The sequence below is a fragment of the Amphiura filiformis genome, chromosome 3 (genome assembly GCF_039555335.1).
Source record: "Amphiura filiformis chromosome 3, Afil_fr2py, whole genome shotgun sequence".
Taxonomy (NCBI): Eukaryota; Metazoa; Echinodermata; class Ophiuroidea; order Amphilepidida; family Amphiuridae; genus Amphiura; species Amphiura filiformis.
The window spans coordinates 53,452,583-53,472,580 of NC_092630.1; the positions used below are offsets into that span (position 1 = coordinate 53,452,583).

Consider the following 19,998-nt stretch of genomic DNA (forward strand, 5'->3'; position numbering starts at 1 on the left):
TGCACTTACCCACTTCTGGCACTGATCATCATCAATCAAAATCCCCAGTGTGTCATACCAAACAAGGCTAAGTACAGTCTACACATTTCACTCTTCTAACCTTACAATCACACAAAGTCCATACAGTAACACTGAATCAATTGATATAACAAAACATTTATTTGTTACATAAGGAAGTACTTGCTTGTTTTTGTTTTATGAAATGAAACAGGTATATTACTTTGTTCTAATTCAGAAAGCAATAATCAAAGGATATTGATTCCCTTATAGCTTGATTTTTACATTAAATAAAAATAAATATAAAACAAAGATACAGCATAGGGCATATCAATGAACCTAATATTTAATATATCATAATTTAAATGTTTTTGAAGCATTGATATAGTCCATTTAGCTTTCTCAAGACAGTAGTTTATGTGTGTGATACACAAGCTGTCAAAGGCGATGCATCTCTAGTGTGCAATATAGCATAAAGTGACTGTGCCCTAATGATATGTCGCCTTTCTTGCATGTGTATCACGCATGGATGCTACTCTCTCAAGGAAGCTAAATGGACAATAGTTAAAAATGTGTCCATAAATGTAAGCTAACACATATTGGCACAGTCAAAAATGCCTTAATTTACATCATCCTAAATAGGAATGGTCAGTTATACTATTTTTAAGTGACTTACGTTTACATGAGATAAATTTAAAAACAAACTAAGTGTAAGTAACCAAATACTGTACCCTATTTTAAACAATATTTGTTGAATATGTTGAATTGTCTAACAAAAAACACCAAAGAACCCAACCCCACTAATACCTACACTGTTTTATTTTCAAATAATTAAGATAGATGTATACAACAGTATATATCTTTTTTTTTAATTGTCCAGGCTCAAGCACTAAAATATGTGAAGCCTTATTTGACATGGATGATACCTCATAAGATTTGGATCTCACAAGTTATAATTGACCTTTCTATAAATCCCAGAAGCCTTTGCGAGTAGATCCGGGTCGTCATTTGAAGTCACGCCAATGTGTACATCGTTACTGCACACTTCACAACTTTGAAATGCGTAGTAGCGATGTTCACTAAACGATGTGTGTATCAGGGTGATGTTAAATGATGACATCTCATGTCTACTCGCAAAGATTTATGGGATTTACCGAAAAGGTCAACTGAAAAGGACCACATGTCAAACAACAAAATACAACTTAAAGGGAATATTTCGTAATCCTAGCATCCTCTTTTTATGATATTTATAAGTAGATATCCACAAAAAAAATTTCAGTTGATTCCGATTTTGTGTTTGCGAGTTATGCAACGTCTTGTAATTTCATTCTGGTGTACCAGAACGTTATTCAAATCTCACAATATTTTTGCAAAACAAATTAATGTGCAAGAAATTTTTGTACATAAACATTAGCCAGAGGTTTCCAGTGGTATGAAAATCTCAACTTTTTTTGAGAAAAGTGGGGGATGATGCTGTGGATCACGAAATGCCCTTTTAAATATCTAGAACAATTTCATTGACACTGTTCTTATTTAGTTAACAGCTAAAGTCAGTTAGTGATGTATTTTCAATATGTCATGTTTGAGGTTCAACCTACAGAAAGGATTATGATGCTTCAGTATGATAGTACTGCATATACTACAGCCCAAAATCAGTTGGTATCAAAGTCATCAACAGTTTAAAGCCAATACAGTCTGCAGATAGTACCTGTTTTTGCACATTTTCCAATGGACTTGGTGGAACCGTGTCCAGATGTTTAACTACTAGGTGATTGCAAGATGAAGTAGATATGCTTTCTTTGGTTGGTTGTCAGACTGATATGTCCATTCCATGCATAATTGTTCTTTCTCGTTTTTCCTTAATTCTTTTTGAAAACTATTGGTCATCGAAAATGAGCTTGTGGCTTCAGAGAGTCTTCAAAACTAGTGCAAAAGTGTTTTGCTTTGGCAGATGCTCCAACAACTCACTTGAGCCTTCAGCCACAGAAATGGTGTTTAAATTTGCTCCGACAATACCAATAGAATATCTTCAAATGATAAGTAAGAAGAACTGTCGTATCATCTCAAACATCAGATTGTGCAATCACCAGTAGTCACTGCCGTCCATCCTTCGATCGCATTCAGATCTATCCTTTGATTACAGCTATAGGTTTCAATTTGATAGCCTTTTTGCTAATGCCTGCTGCATGACAGGTGTTGACAACATCTGTGACATTCTTGTAAGACTCTGGAGCCTGAAATGAAACATAAAGTAATATCAAACCAATAAATTTAATGCAACAACAAAGATGTGCATTTGCCTTTGTTCCCCAAAGCGTGTCATTCTTGTATACTTGTACAAATTTCAAACAAAAAGCACATGAATTATCACATGGCCAGGTGGAGTACACTTCTATACTTGCTCAGGGGTCTAGTGATACAGAAACCTTTGCCTTTGGATTCAATACCAGTCTTTTTCACATCTCAACTGCTCACTAAAACTAGCAGCTAGACCACGGTACCACATAATTTTACACATATCAAGCTGTCGGACATTATTGACCCTTTCCAAAACTGAGGTCATACCTGTATGTACCCTGACTTTTCGAATGCACTATTGTCCAAAGTCATCAAACTGGCTAATATACACACATGAAAGTTTCAAGCCAACTGAAAGTATAATACATGTGTAACATATTTAATGTAGGAAAAGCAAACTCTTACCTCTTCCATGACAAGTTTAGGAGATGCTACTCTGATTGAGATGTTCTGCTCAGCAAGTTTACTCAACACTGTATTGTAGTCAAGATTCCGCCTTGATTTAGCTCGGGACCATGCTCGACCCTGTGAGATATAAACAAGCGCAGTGTTAATAGATAATAGATGAGATGAAGCTACACAATTTATATTTGAGCAGGGATAAAATATGACATTAACGAGAGGTAAATTGCTTGATTATTTCTGTTCAATTCTGACTAGTGTGTGCAGGCTACATTGGAGCAAACCTTTACCAAATGTGTGTCTATTTTTGCTCATATCTTAAGCATGACAAAATCAATTACGTATTCACTGCTACAAACCATGTAATAGTAACATCCATTATGTGAAGGTGAGTGGGATGTTGGATTTCCAGTATACTTACATTACATTGGTCTTTTAGGAAATGAGTCAAGAAAGACGATAATCGCATTTCCATAGGTCTTGTACTTCTTGAGTTAAGGCCAACAATATATCAAAAAGAAAGTTTTGGGCATTTTCCCCTTCCCAAGAAAAATCATACACATGGGGCATAAATGACATCTGTTATATCAAGCCTATGGAACGGCTTCTTTATAAAACCCATACCACTCCTCTTGTGTGTCAGCCATATTTGTCGCAATATTTGAGTGCAAATACCACTAGGTCATGCTCCTCTCTGTCCTGTCTTCAGGCTATGAGAGACAATTTGACTAGCTCTGCTCTTAGTTTCTAATACAACCTTAAATGAATTGGATGAATTACTTACAGCTCCATGGCATGTTGTACCAAATGTTTGTTTCATTCCTTGTTCTGTGCCAGTCAATACATAGCTACATGTACCCATAGTACCTCCAATTAATACTGGTTGCCCTGTCAACTATATAGGAAGAAAAAAACAAGAGGTAATACATAAAGGGGCATTTCGTGGTCCACAGCCTCATCCCCCACAAAACCAAAAAAAAGTTGAGATTTTTACACCACTGGATACCTCTGGCTACATAATGTTTATGTACCAAATATTTCTTGCAGATTAATTCGTTTAGCAAAAATATCGCCAAATTTGAATTTCGTTCTGGCACCACCAGAACGAAATTACAACACATTGTATATGGAGCAGGGTCAGTCCATGTCAAAACAGACTGAGTGTACACCCACCCTCTTGGATTATGCTCTCCTTTGGCTCAGGGGTACCTTTCATGGACCCCTAGGTGAGGTCACAAGAAAAAATTCAAATTCAATTTCGTTTCGAATGGCGGGCCATCTAAGTTTGCGACCTTGACCAAAATTGGGAATTTAAGGTGTCCAAATGACAAAGCGCTCTCTTTGAGAGGCATTTTCTTCTTAATTAAATCAGTTGTGACCCTCTTTTTGAATGTGGTCACTCACTGGCTGTGTCTGAAATGCCTAATGCCAAAAAGATTGATTTGAATTTCGTTGGGATTTCAGAGGGGTCAAAATCAGCACTTGTACTGTTCAATCAAATTATCTTTGATTTTGAAGGACCCATGATAATGCCACAGTGCACTTATAGGTCCTAATTATGTTCAGAATGGATTAACCATGTGCCAATGTCTATGAGCAATTCAAAAAAAGAGAAATTTCTAGACCCCCTACAGAATTTTAGGCCCCCCTAAAGTGGTTCAGCCACAAATGGCGCTTAAAATCGGCAAATTTTGACACCTAATAACTTTAGGTGTACACCAGATATGAATTTCTAGTCTTTTGCATCTGAAAGAATGTAGTCTAATGTTACTAGGAACATAAGATTTGTTTTGTATTTTTGTGTTTTGATACTTTCAAAAAGGTCGTTGACCTATGAACATTTTTCGTCATTTCTCCCTCCTGAAAGGTCTGACACATAACAAACTATACATTTTGGAATCCTCATGACCATACGAGTAATTTGATATATTACTTGACATAATTGGGAGCATTCTGAAAATTTGACCCCATAACCTGTACTTTGCATGTGCATCGTTGCCAGGAAGTGCATTTTTTTGACCCCCTTAAAAAATCCATACAGAGGATTAGAAAGTAGTTTTTTCTTATTACTTGACTCAAGAGCAACTTGAAATATCAGGATAAATAATACAAATGGCTATAAAGTGATCAAAAATATAAAAAAATATCATACTAAAATTGTCATGTTGTACCGTATCCTGTATGCATGGTATGTTAGGCAAAAATGACTATTTTTGAAAGCGTAAACTTAATACTAAAACACAAAAAATACAAAACAAATCTTATGTTCCTAGTAACATTAAACTACATTCTTTCAGATGCAAAAGACTAGAAATTCATATCTGGTGTACACCTAAAGTTATTAGGGGTCCAAATTTGCCGAATTTTAAGTGCCATTTGTGGCTGAACCACTTTAGGGGTGGCCTAAAATTCTGTAGGGTCTAGAAATTTCTTTTTTTTAATTGCTCATAGACATTGGCATATGGTTAATCCATTCTGAACATAATTAGGACCTATAAGTGCACTGTGACATTATCATGGGTCCTTCAAAATCAAGATAATTTGATTGAACAGTACTGAAGTGCTGATTTTGACCCCTCTGAAATCCCAACAAAATTCGAAATTTATCTTTTTGGCATTAGGTATTTCAGACACAGCCAGTGAGTGACCACATTCAAAAGAGGATCACAACTGATTCAATTAAGAAGAAAGTGCCCCTCAAAGAGAGCACTTTGTCATTTGGACCCTTAAATTCACAATTTTGGTCGAGGTCGCCAAACTTTGATTGCCCGCCATTCGCAAACGAAATGGAATTTGAATTTTTTCTTGTGACCTCACCTAGGGATCCATGAAAGGTACCCCTGAGCCAAAGGAGAGCAAAATCCAAGAGGGTGGGTGTACACTCAATCTGTTTCGACATGGACTGACCCAGCAGTGTAATACACATAATCATGCATAACTCGCAAACGCAAAATCGGAATCAACTGAAATTTTGGAAATAAGCTTTTTTCGTGGATATATACTGAAAAATGTCATAAAAAGAGGATGCTAGGATCACAAAGTCCTCCTTTAAATCTGTGACTTAACCAACGACTATGATGAAGGGAAAGAGGTAAACACCAAGGCAGGATATCTTGACCTTGCAAGATGGATCCAGATATGCACCAAACTCATTGTAAAGAAACTTTCCCAAAACATTTGTTGTTCCTGTTTTGAACGTTCAACCCTCTCAAAAGTTTTACCAAAGACCACACTTGTGTATGTATGATCAAAATGTAACATCAAAAGGCCTATTAGCCTACTGCCTCACAAGTTGTTAAGATTGTTTTCAAAGTTTACAATACGAAACGAAACACATGGGTTTTGGATGATATATTTTACACAGCAGGTCACAGAGGCAAGTTTTGCTATATTTACTTAACTCCTTACATAGATGTTTCTAGGTTCAAAGGTCAACCTACCTGATAGTCTACTGGTATAAGGGGATGATGAGGTGGAAATGCTCTTGTGGAACCCTTCCTATGCACTAATAATGTCTTCTGTTTGCCATCAATCATGTGCTCTTCTACTTTTGCTATATTATGTGATACATCATATATGATATGCATATCCAGGTCATCTGGTGTGGTACGGAACTGCTTAGCAAAAGCCTTTTTGACATAACAAAAATACAAATTAATATACTTCATGAAGAGCTACACATTTGGATCAAAACAACAAATTTGAAGAAACAACAACAGAACAAAGAATTAGAGTATAATAGCTTCATGATGGGTTGCAATGTGTTCTTGGTAAAATGTTGGTTTCAAGCTGCCAGTGCTGTGACAAATTGCATGTCAATTCATAGCATTTACAGAATTTAATTTAACTATGCAATTGGAGCAAACATGCATTTTATGCAATTTCTATACATACAGTAAGAAGTCATTATTATTAGGAAACCCATTGTTGTCTAAAAATATTTTGTGCATTTATTTTTGTAATGTGTTGCTGAGGGAAGTTGAATGTTTTTGTAAAATATTATCAACTTGCTCACATACATTCATTAAACCAGGTAGGTGCATTCTTTTCATCCTACCTAGATAAATAAAAGAGATGAAGTCGACAACACAAAATAGGGATGGCAGCCGAAAAGAGAACAGTGTTACCAACCTATTCCATTTTTGGTTCAGAAACACAAACACAGACTATTCCATTTCAAATTCACACTCCACCTGTGGATGATTTTGGAAATATCTTCCACAGGGGAGTATAAATTTTAAATGGAATGAGCACATTAGCCAACTCTTATTTGAAATCCACCCTCCCTCTGTGGAACATCAAGATTGAATCTTTCTCAGAGGATGTATGGAATTCAAATGGAACTGCCTATTGTGTTCATTCCATTTGAAATTCATACTCCCCCTGGGGAAGATCCGGGGGGAAGATATTTCCAAAATCTTCCAAAGGGGAGTGTGGATTTTAAATGGAATAGAATAATTTTACTTAAATTATTGCAACAAATGTAAGATATGGATCCCACACCCTCTACCAATAACCTTAAGGACTATGTAACATTACCTGTCTGGTTAGGAAGGTCATACTTGACCTGTTGACCCAGGCATAATTGGCAGCACCTGCCATAGCTTTCAGGTAATCTTGACCTTCTTGAGAGTGAATCTTGGCACAAGCCAACTGCCTATCATTCACCTCAATTTTATCTCGTTTCATAGCTTTCTCCATTGACACCAATGCATCTGGAAAGGAAGACGAACAACAAAGATATCAATGGTCAATGACGATATTGCTTTAACTTACATACATTTTGTAAAGCCAAATACAATGTACATGCTTAATAATGATGAGTAAATGCCATGTATCCGCAAATTTTCTCCTCATTTAGAAACTGTTCTGTTGGATAGATAGGCAATGCAAAAAGATTTCATCTGTAAAGTTTTCAATTACATGAAGCTACTGTTTCTTTAATAATATCATTTCATACCAATATCTACATGGTCATTTCACAACTACATGGACATACACATTTAAAATACTAAGGTATCATTTCATATACTTCTTATTGAGTCTGGTCCCATCAGGACTCAAGTGTGTTTCCGCCCAGACCGAACATTATTATCATACCCAAGTTCCAGCCTGGACTCTTATTATACCACTCAACAATAACAAACATCATTTACTTCCAAGTAATTACTGAGCAATTACATTGCCATTATTGTTTGTCCCCTTACCTGTTGCGACCTGATGTCCCATTCCTCTGCTTCCACTATGAATCATGACACACACTTGCCCCTTGTGATCAATGCCCATCTTCTTGGATGCATGAGCATCATAGATTTCTTCTACTACCTGAATCTCTGCATAGTGATTACCAGCACCTAGAGTTCCAAGCTACAGAAGCAAATTATTACAAAAGAATGGTTATTAAAATGTTTCTAAGAATGCTGAAAACATGGCTAGTTTTACTCACAGAACAAGAAATTATACTGATCAATCACCAAAAGGCAAAGTCCCAGCATCACCCACTAATGAGGGCCAATCGTTCCAATTAGTGTGACATTTATGAGACCGTACACACATGAAGGTACATAATGCTAGTGTGATTTGTTAGCAGTATTTGATATCTAATACTTACCTGGGGTAGACCTCTCTTTTTCGCTCTGGCACTGACTTTGTCTGGATCAGCCTGTAACATCCTCCCATATTCCTCACAATGTTCTTTGTCCTCAGCCCATGCATAGCCTGTGTATTAAGTAATATTACATACAGAGTCAAAAAACAGTTTTATAACCAAATAAAATGAGTTAGATGTCGATCACATTCCATATACACTTTCCTTCGGAATTCACTTAATATATGACACAATCTGGTCCATGGGGGCCAAAGGCAGCAAATTTGAAACTGAGATAAAGGCAAAAATATGGAGTAAAAAAACAATAAAATACATAAGAAAATAGACATAAAAAACTTCACAACTTTAGAACCAGGTGTGCTAGACCTTTATAGTGTTTTCAGTAAATGATACCCTTTTGTATGTCTAATGTAACAAGAGCACCAATGGCGCTGTGGCTCTACGCTTTTTTTGTGGGAAAGCAATTGTTCTTGGAGTCGAATGCGCAACAGGTTGGTAGCTGTATGGAAAGGTTGGGTAGGTCGGTCGATTTTTTTTAAACCTTCAGTTTGAAAAAATTCTCCACAAATATTCAATACGTCCTTGAAACTCGATGCGGAGTTAATCTTCCTCCGCCGCATTATTATTTTTTGCAAAATCTGAAAATAATTCATTAGTGTACAAATTACTACTGAACCAGCAAGAATAATTTGTTCTGCAAAATTTTAAAATCCTTTTTTAGTATTAGAAGCCTTCAACAACTATACTATAGTAAGCCTTGACAACTATCAGAATTTATCTAAATTGACCTCAGACGACCCCAAAATGACCTCCCAAAAATGGGACTGTACGCACCAAGTTTCATGCACATACAACAGTTTTTAGTAATTTTACCTCAGATGACCCCTGGATGACCCCAAAATGACCTTCCAAAAATTTGGCTCTAAATGTTGACTGTGCCCATCAAGTTTCATGCCCATACGACAGTTTTTGCTAATTTGACTTGACCCACTAACCAATACAAACTTGTTCTGTGCGACCCCACAAAATTAGGCTCCAAATGTTGGCCGTACCCACCAAGTTTCATGCCCATACAACATTTTTAGTAATTTGACCTCAGATGACCCCTGGGTGACACTGGTTGACCCTGAAATGACCTTCTAAAAATTTGACTTCAAATGTTGACCGTACCCACCAAGTTTCATGCCCATACGATAGTTTTTGCTAATTTGACCTCAGATGACCCCTGGATGACCTCAGGTGACCTTGACCACTAACCAATACAAACTTGTTCTGCCTGGGGTCAAGATGCACCCACCAAGTTTGAGGAACATGCGACCCCACACAATTTGGCTCCAAATGTTGACCGTATCCAGTTTCATGTCCATACGAGTTTGTAGTAATTTGACCTCAGATGACCCCTGGGTGACCCGGATGACCCCAAAATGACCGTCCCAAAATTTGACTCCTAATGTTGACTGTACCCACCAAGTTTCATGCCCATACAATTTTTAGGAATTTGACCTCAGATGACCCCTGTGTGACCCCGGATGACCCCAAAATGACCTTCCCAAAATTTGACTCCAAATGTTGACTGTACCCACCAAGTTTCATGCCCATACAACAATTTTTAGTAATTTGACCTCAGATGACCCCTGGGTGACCCCAGATGACCTTTCCAAAATTTGACTCCAAATGTAGCCCTGGACCCAGTGCCGTGACCAGTACCCGCTGGAAGTAGTGCTCTGAAGTGGCGGATGGCTGCGAACGCCGGGTGCGCTTTGCGCGCCCTCTCGGCCAGTTCTACTCCAAATGTTGACTGTACTAACCAAGTTTCATGCCCATACGACAGTTTTTGCAAATTTGACCTCAGATGACCCCTGGATGACCTCACAATACAAACTTATGCTGCCTGGGGTCAACTCAAGATACACCTAGTACAGGGATCTATACGATGATTTTGTTTTTTTTGGGTGGATCACTGTATAGGCATTTTACACATAAAATACACGTAACCAATGCACAACGCAATTGAATAACAGACCGGTACTGCACAGTGCCGCTAGTTACCAGTTGTTCGCATCTAAGTAATGGGCAATTGGATAATATATCGGGAATGGACGCAAATTTTACGGTAAAAAAATCAGTCATACCCAGAAAGGATAAAATTCAAATTGAGAAAATATTCTAGGTGTGACTTGTTGTACTAAAGAGTCTGAGGTGCTCTGATGATAACACTCCGATCGCCATGCAATTAGTGGGACCACGGAATCGCTACGTGAACGAGCTACTACTACTACACTAGTCTCCGAGAAAAGAGGCAAACACAGACAAACAGATTCTAGTGAATTAAATAGTATTAGTATAGTATGATGATCAGTTGTAGCAACTAGTAGTACAAATTTCGAACGTTTGTCAGGGGGTCAAACCCCCACCCTTTATATTTCCCCACGCTTTTTTAGACAGACACCGGCTTTTTATCACAAATTGAACCCCCACCCTTATGCAGTGTTTGTGATCAAAGCTTACAGCATTACTTTATCAAATTCGGAAGACTGAACATCGGCGCTACCGCCGTTTCATAGCATGATAGAGTCACTTCCGGGTCCATTTTATCACTATATCTGCACCATCAATCCATTTCAGAATCCAAATTGATGCAGAATTTATCCTCATCTATCAAACACTCATGATTTTCTTTTTCATCTGAAACATTTGCGACATATAAATATTGGCACAATTGCATCACTGCAATCACCTTTCGAAAATATACGAGTTTTGCCATTAGATTGTTTATCATAAAACACATGGGCGAATGGTAAAGGGCCGAGATCCTGAATTAATTGCAATACGCCAGTCTCTACTCTCTACACAGCCGCTGTGGTTCCGATACTCCACTTCTAGTGTGGAGCGAGCGGGCCAATGCGGCTGGTGTAGAGACTGAAAATTATATTCATTCCTGATTCATTCATAAATTCACGGCGCGTCGATTCTACTATGGGTGACGTCGTACGAATTGAAAACATCAGCAAATTAATTTCTAACATTTTTTTTCGAGATTTGTGAAGAAAATATGAATGTTTTTCAACAGATCATCAAATTACTTTATTATATATATATTTTCAATTGGTAGCGTTACCTACACGCTTTATATATTGCTCCCACGCTTTTTAGAAACCTACCATTTATTGTGCAAAATTTTTAACCCCCACCCTTTTTACATATTTTCAGAATTCCCAACCCCACGCTGTAGAAAGCGTGCCGGACTGTGGACAAACAATGCCAGCTGTGACCTTCGCTGGCGAGACGTTGTTTTCAGGGTTGTCAAACCCGCGATTTGTTAACCCAATTGGGCGACTTTTGAAGATTTTACCCGGGACAATTTCCTGCCCCATAGACTACAAAGGGTAAAGAAAAAAAATTGGGCGACTTTTCGATTATTTGACCTGCGATTCGGGCTGAATTTTTTTGGCAACCCTGGTTATTTAGCGTTAATTTAACTAAATTACTACGCCACTGGTCTCTAAATATTTTGAAGTGTTGTCCCATGGTGACGAAACTCCCGAAAACTCAATAAACAATCTGGACAAAGAAATCATCCAATCACGTTTCTAGCCACGTGAGATCACCGCAAAAATTCATGATAAAAGGTCACTTTCCCAAAGAAAAATGGTGCAATCCGTCAATTCCGCCATGATCTCGCAACTTAAATTACTCAGACCAAAATAATCTCTAGCACATACAGGGAACCAAGCAAAACGATAGAAATGGCTTGTTTCTCATGACGACTTTTGACTTTTGTCACTTCAAAATAAGTACTTTCCCACCCCAAATTCACCTCTAAAGGAGAGCAATCGATTGAAAAATAACTCAGCAAAGCTTAGAACCCAATTTGATATCTAGATATCACACACAAAAAAAAAAGCCTGAAGTAGTATAAAAAGCAGCGCGGAAGTTGCCGAAAAAATAAGGTAAAATATGGCTAACATCGAGCTGGACTCCTTAGGCCCATTAGCTCCGCTAAGAGCCAATAATTACAATAACTCAATTGTCAAAAATGCTTCCTTTGGCCCCCATGGACCAGATTGTGTCACATATATGGCATTTTGAAAGCTGCTGAATCTAATTTAATGGCAAACATTTTCAGTTATCTATGATTTTAATAGGTCCTATGTGCATCTGTGAACAATGTGCTAAAGAGAGTATCTAAGTATAAATAGCATGTTTGCCTTTTGCACACATGAGGTGAGCATCAGGGCCCTTTGTGCAATTTTTACTTCGCATAAATTTATTAATTGGTAATATTTTAGCCCCAAATCTCTTACCTTCCCTGAGAGACCAGTCCATACCCATCTCCAAGGCTTCTTCTAAATCTCTGTAATATACACATCATGGAATCATTAATTGGCATTAAAAAGCATTCGAATTGCAAAATGAATGTCTTAAAATAGTTTCAGTTTTAGAGCAAAAATAAATTTCAGTGTTTTATATAGCGCCTTTTCCCAGATCTCAGAGGGATCAAAGCACTGTAATTTTGCTGCAATTGTGAATCATCACAATCAGATCATATCAACTAGGCTGGTTGCAGCTGAACCTGGTGCAAACCTATCCGCACTTAGATTGTAACATCCATCAATTATCTGTGCAGCTCCCCAAATTTCTTCTTCATACTTTTAAGTGCAGGAGAAGTACACCATTAGCTACTACCACTAGTGTCATTCACCTTCAGAGCTCAGCCACCGGTCTTAAGGTCTGTTAATACTACGCTGCAATTGCTTTGAGTGCGTTGCCGTACTGCAAAAAACTGCAATGCGGTATCGCAATAAAGTAAAATACATTATAACTTGGTAATGTGACGAGTTGCATTGAGTTGCGATACAAAGTAATTAATATATCGGGAACACAACACACCGCAATACAAATGCAGCATAGTATAAACAGACCTATAGGATGTGCACTCTTGATGCAGTTCTCTTAGAACTAAGAAGGCAACAGGAATGTCAATATATTCTTTCTCCTTGGTAACCAACTCTAGGGTCCGTATGCACAAAAGAGTTAGACCGGGTCTAAAGTTAGACCTGGTCTAAGTGGATTTTAGTTCCATCAGGAATGGTCCTTTACTCCTATTTCCTTCCTAAAGTAGCTAGCAAATTCTAAAGATTTAAATGCAGAGTTCAAAAATAATACAAAATATCTTAAGCAAATGTAAAGGAAAATGTCCTTTCTCCTGGGACTAAATTCCACTTAGACCAGGTTTAACTTTAGACCCGGTCTAACTCTTTTGAGCATACGGACCTAGAGGTCCATGGCTTCAGACCAAGCGCTGGTGGATTAAAATTGGTTGTATGTGGCTAAAACCATCCCACTTCCCTTCATCACACTTGATTCATCATAACTCATTGCAAACTCCATGCTACTATGTTAAATTTATCTGTAAAGGTTTACCTGGCTGCCATGGGTATTACACCTTTAGAACCCACTCCCACTGGGATGTGATCAAATAATGACTGAGCAAGTTGTTCCTTGACTGGCATGACATCTTTAGCATCCAAGTTAGTCCTTAGTAACCTCACTCCACAATTTATGTCAAAGCCGACCCCTCCAGGTGACACAACAGAATCAGGGTTGCTCATGTCAAATGCTGCCATGTTGCCTAAAAATAAAGAAATTCAACAAAAGAAATAATTGATCATAAATTGTGTTCCATACTGGTTCATGATAGAAGATGTTGATGGTGACATATACAGAATTTTAATCATAATTTATCAAAATGTGAACAACTTTTTCGGATAGCATAATATAATTTATAACCTACTGTTATGTTGCAGCCTGTTTGCTAGTTCACTGCAACTTTGGTCTATCCCCACCTTACACTGCCCTGACCAATGATACAGCAGTCAAGTTAGCTCAATCGATAAGGCGTTCGACTGTGGTGCGAGAGGTTGCGGGTTCGAACCCTGGCGGTGCCTAGTACGCTCACGTGGAAAAATTGAGTTAGCTTGAAATTCCCCTGGACAAGGAACTCACTGCTAATTTGTCTCGTTGTAACCCGTACGAAACTCGGGGAGCTGATCCTGGTTGCGATGGATATTTGTGGAATGTATAGGGTGGTGCGCTCTTGAAGCAGCAAAGTCCCTGATTTGTTGTTTAATGGTTTGTGGAATGATGTGGGGCCGTAGTGGTCAGCGACAACCTGTAAAGTGTGCTGAGGCTTGTGGATCAACGTCTAGGCGTTGTGCCTGCAGCGTAGCGCACTATAAATCACTGCGCTTTTTTTACAATGTAAGAGTACAAGCTGAAGCACATTGGCAGCTTATTGGCTAATACAGTTTATCATACGAATAGCATGCACAAAATGCTATAATATTTGTTTGTATTATAAGCATTATGCAGATGATCTTACAGCAGTGTGTCAACTATCTCTGTTACAGCTATTTTTGAGTTCATTTGTCAAGACCAAATGAAAACCCTTCTGGCTTTCTAGTGTTGTTGATGTTATTGATCCATCTGCTTGGAGCAGAAACATCGACCAGACGCTTTGCGTTGGTCTTATGCCAACACCATTATCAGTAATGTGTAGTAGGACTGTGTCAACTTACAAGAATAGTGACAACAGCCAGAGGTTACTGGTCAAAAAAACTTACTTATTGCGAACAGCCTACACCTGTACTCTTGATTGGTCTGGGCACTTTACTTTAACAAAGAAAGTCATGATATCAAGGTAAAGACATATATTCTCTCTTGATAGTTAGGGCTTTAATTGATGCACTCACCAATAGCAAATCCATAGCCAGAGTGTACATCTGGTAGTCCCACTGAGTATCCAACAATGCCTGGTAAAGCTGCTACGTTAGCTATTTGCTTCACTCCTGGTAGAAAACCACCCATGCCTACATCATTTGCAAGAAGAAGAAAAAACAGTTTCCCTCATAAGAAATAGATTTTATCTGTATTGCTCACTTGGCTGGACTTTTTTCCCCAAAAAATCTAGTTTTGTGTCTTTAGAACACAATTATGCAATTTTTATCAATTTGGATAAGTAGGGTAAGTTGTTATGGTGAACCAAAAAAAAAATTGGCATGGAAAATCAAATTTGGCGCTTTTCTCAAAAACTGCTCATTTTTGCAGGAATCCGCCATGTTAGTTAGATTCCTTGCATCATTTCCTTTCTGAAAATGTATGCTTTTAGTTTTATACACTTATCATCATTACTTTTACAGATACAATACAAAATAATGTCTAAAATTTCCCACTTTGAGTGATCCTGCGTGCCACCTTAATTAGATGTTTGTGGTTGTATTCTCGAGTGTGGTTGCATCCTTGGGTGTGGAGCTTTATTTAAAAGCCAGTACAACAGTGAAGTGCCATCATTAGGTTCAACAGATTGAATTGTTGGCTTTGCTTTTTGACTTCAAAACTTTTACCTCTCTTGTCATTTAATAAGTAAACTGAATAAAAAGAAGGGGAAAGGGGGGGGGGCAGATTACCCACAAACATCAAAAAATTAAACAGCAAGCAAAATTAATCAATTAGGAGAACAACAAGTTCCTTGATGTATCAGGTAAAATTCACACATTCTAAGGTCCTATAATCACACAATTTGCTTGTCACTGAGGAGCACAAAAACTACAATTGAAATGAAGAGCTTGTTTTCAAACCATGTCAAGTCCCCAACCCAATGTTTCTCATTTACCGATATTTGTGTGATACAATCACAATTACTTTGACAAGTTTGACATTAGCAACAATGAGTTGTACAATCAACAAGCCATGAATTACCACAACAATGCTGCTAAACAATATGCAGACTACTGTTCTCATTTTGGAAACAAAGGCCTCACACAGTATTGTTACTGTGCATCCATCCATCCACTGTTTGCTTTGTAATTAATGGTGCATCCAACTGAAATTACTATACCTATAGCATCACAATCCATTGCAATATCGCACAAGTAAATCAGACACGTGTGTTTGCGTACGGTATTTAACATGGTTTGGAAACAAGCTCTTCAAATATTGACTAACCTGTATTTCTGCATGAATTACGTAATTCCTCCAACATGAGCCTTTCTAATGTGTCATTCACATAAAATCTGCCTTCAACCTGAAAAATATACGACAAATCAAACTATAAATTACAACCAAAGATGATTACTTCTACCCGTATGATATTGTTAATGGTAGTTATTAGTCATTAAGTTGGCTTGATGTACTCTATAAGCTGTCATTTTCGTGAGGTTTTTTTGTGAGACGCTAAAGTAACAGCACACAAAAATACCGTTTTTATATGAAGTTACTTTACACTATAAATTATGCAAAACAAACAACTCACAAAATATCTAAAAATCCCAAAATCACACAAATTCTGTACGCGAAAATAACAGCATATACATGTACAGTACATATCTGAGAAAGTAATACTATCAAGCTTTTGGAGAAGTTTTTCTTGACCTTTCTTCAGTCTAAAACAATTCTTAATATCTGTTTTTAATGTTAGAAATCACAGTTTTTCAATCAAACTGTTGCTATTCCTTTAAGTTGGCATAATCATGGCACTTACTTTCATATTTTTCACAAATCCCTTTTTTATCTGCCAGCAGTTGTCTGTAATCTTGCTGAGATATTCAAGTTCTTCATTATATGATCTGGACATCTTGACTTGTTAGAATTCACTATAGATACAAACTGTGAAAATATAATGGGAAAACATACATGTAACAAGTTCAACATCATTTATAGATGCCTTATTACCGTAACCACTCGGGTATAAGTCCACCTTCGGCTATAAGCCTGCCCACCCCCTATTTTTCAAACCATTCGGGGAACAAGGGTGCACTCGGGTATAAGCCAGTAGTCATTTTGGCTATAAAGTTTTGTTTGTTTACCCAGGTTGGTCCGTGAGGAACACATGCTAATCCATGGAAAACCATGGACCGTTCCAAGCTCATACAAATGCACAAGCCTGGATAGCCAGTGTAGGCTAATATATGCATGCTGGCCTATTAGATAGCTTTGATAAACAAAGCAAGAAATGGAAGAAAATAGCTAGGAAAAAGAGAAAAGAGAGCAGGCCACTCCCAAACACAATTGTACAATTTTACTCTTAGCCCTTACTTCGTGAGAAAGGAAACTGAATTCCAATCTCAGGCCCCGATGCAAAGGCTTATCATATCAATGCTTTTCTTTCACATTTAAGAACAAATATTTAAAAAATTAACATTCCATACTTTAAATTTTAAAAAAATTGACAAAGATGATAGAAATTACTGATACATTGGGCATTATACAAATGGGGAAGATTTTTCTTATTTTTAAATTCAACTACTAGCCCCTCCCCGGTTATAAGCCCACCCCCATTTTTGAAGTGAAATTGCCCATCTAGGGGGGTGGGCTTATACCCGAGTGGTTACGGTAGTACCATTCCCTACATGTATGCTCCATGGACAAGTATAAAATACATCTTTCTCAGTACCGTAACAGTGAATTTTGTCCATGTTCAATCATGAAAGTAAGAGATGTGTCTGGGGGAGGGTTCAATATAGATTAGGTGTGTCTGTTCTTTCGGAAAAGTGATATTATTTCCTGTCGCTAGCACAATTCGTCCTCAAATGGTCAACATCCCAAGTTGACAATCAATCAGCATATGCTGTGATGCCGAGAACATGCTGTACGTTCATAGCAACACTAAAATCGGAAGCGACACACAAGGTATACATCATATCATGCAATTCATTTAAATATTTATTTTGAAAATAATATTTTTACTTTCGACAATGACTTTCGCAAAGACCCTGCACACTGCCCGATTCTGTGCCATTTTATAGCATAAACTAGAGCGGTTACCGCACCATAGCTGAACCATGGGGCTTTGGCAGTATATTGTGGTACATGTATATATCACCCCTTTATGACCCCTTAATGACCTTAAATGAATATTAAATTATTTTAAACATGTTTAGAATGTCATAAGGATCATTGCATGTAAATTTCAGCTCAATTGGAGCATTTTCAAAACTTGACCTTTGACCCCTTTATGACCCCTTAATGACCTTAAATGAATATTAAAATATTTTAAACATGTTTAGAATGTCATAAGGATCATTGCATATAAATTTCAGCTTGATTGGAGCATTTTTGGTTAAAATGACCTTTTTTGACCCCTGTGACCCCTTGGATGACCTCTGACGTTAGGAAATATTTTAATCATATTCTTTACTTCTTTCTCTTTCATTTGACACCACTTGGGGGTTCATACCTTCGTGGCATATAAAGATATGTCCATTTTAGACCAAATGGTTGGTAAGTAAGTAAGTAAGGGACATACACTAATATAGGGGCCTAGGCTGATACCATTTCATGGTTCAGCAAAAAAAGGAAGTGGGATTCTGATCTAATTGAATCATATCATCAGCACTTCATTCGCCAAACAAGCTGCATACCGTAACATATAAAATGCAAGTATGACCATACACCTGCCAACAGCTGTATGTATACGATCCAATCGCGATCATATTTCAAAATATAATGCAATTACTAAGTAGGTACAAAAGGTACGGTAACAGATAATCAACCAAATTGGCCCAAACACAAGACATATTTTGCATAGAAAATTAAAGAATATTGGTCAAGGAAACCCACATAATGTTGTCTTCACTTGACCCAAATACAGTATATTATAATTTATTTTTGTGATGAGAGAATTTAATAGCCGTTTACGGAAAAGCTGCTCTATCATAAGACTATATGCCATTTTATTTTGCAATTGAAAAAAAAAATGCCTGAATACCTTGACAAGATGTAACTTTGCTACGGAAAGCGCTATATGACAAAACACTCAGTTTGGCTTTCTTTGATATATAAAATGATGTGGTTGGATGACAAATTTGAATTCACCTTTTATTACTACATTGTATTCAATCAAAAATAAGGTCACTTTGCACTGCACTGGCCGACCGCTTGCACTCATCACATAAAATTAAAAAGAAATACTAAAACAGTGTGACACTGTGTGGTGAACGCCTGTGCGTAACAGTGAACTATACTTGCTTAGGCTTAGCAAGTTGTAAGCAATTAGTTTAAAGCATGTTGTAAACACACACATAGGCTGTCGCCACTAAAGTGTCACACTGTTTTAGTATTTCTTTTTATGCGATGTGCATAAACAGTCCGCCAGTGCATGAGTGCAGTGCGAAAAGACCTTTACTTTAATATTTTAAAAAATTAAATACCGGTATGCGGTAATATTATTTTTATCAACTTGTCTTACGAAACACTTCACCAACTTCAGTCAGTTAATGGTTGGCTAGATATCTACACATGCATGTGGTAATGTACAAACTTCATATATGAACATAAGTGTACACACAGATGATACAATCACAAATTCTGCTACTTGCACAGGTCTTATGCAATGCACACAACATGACACAAGTACTGCAAAACAGGGAAGTGTGGGATTGTCACGTGACAAAACAAAGCAATAAACAGAATCCGTGCCCTATGCAATTTCTGATCAATTAATTAAAGTTTCTAGTTTATTTGTTATAATTCCCTATAATTCAAGATAAAATTGTAATTTGCCTGTTTTATGACCTAAAATTTACCAGTCGTGTAGTTGTTACATGTATAATCAATATTATTGAAAAGTAAATCCTAATAATATTGTCAAAATATTGTATTAAGAATTATTTTAAGGGATTGTAATGTGTGTGTAA

The 19,998-nt window shown here is 37.3% G+C and overlaps 1 protein-coding gene across 4 annotated transcripts; it reads right to left on the minus strand.

Moving 5' to 3' along the window:
- Positions 1–1,811: 1,811 nt before the first annotated feature.
- On the minus strand, positions 1,812–19,731 carry LOC140148723 (RNA-splicing ligase RtcB homolog). 4 transcript variants are annotated; one of them, XM_072170768.1, is made up of 13 exons: positions 19,551–19,731; positions 16,845–16,956; positions 16,310–16,388; positions 15,058–15,174; positions 13,730–13,937; positions 12,610–12,659; positions 8,309–8,415; positions 7,905–8,064; positions 7,237–7,412; positions 6,138–6,326; positions 3,482–3,592; positions 2,701–2,820; positions 1,812–2,231 (listed from the first exon to the last, which is right to left on the minus strand). In XM_072170768.1, the coding sequence occupies exons 2-13, from the start codon at positions 16,935–16,937 to the stop codon at positions 2,124–2,126; spliced, it is 1,518 nt and encodes a 505-aa protein (XP_072026869.1). In that variant the 5' UTR covers positions 16,938–16,956; positions 19,551–19,731; the 3' UTR covers positions 1,812–2,123. The 4 variants fall into 4 exon arrangements, with proteins under 4 accessions (XP_072026869.1, XP_072026868.1, XP_072026871.1 ...); XM_072170767.1 differs by having other exon boundaries at positions 16,845–16,969; positions 19,551–19,730; XM_072170770.1 differs by having other exon boundaries at positions 19,650–19,668.
- Between the last annotated feature and the right edge of the window lie 267 nt (positions 19,732–19,998).

What these genes read in the sequence shown, in the direction of transcription:
- LOC140148723 (XM_072170768.1), bottom strand. Translation starts at nt 16,937, where the DNA reads ATGTCCAGATCATATAATGAAGAACTTGAATATCTCAGCAAGATTACA. An exon ending in TGGCTATGGATTTGCTATTG is followed by an intron (nt 13,938 to 15,057) that starts GTGAGTGCATCA and finishes CTTTATTTTTAG; the next exon opens with GCAACATGGCAGCATTTGAC. An exon ending in AAAAGAGAGGTCTACCCCAG is followed by an intron (nt 8,065 to 8,308) that starts GTAAGTATTAGA and finishes TTGCTTCTGTAG; the next exon opens with CTTGGAACTCTAGGTGCTGG.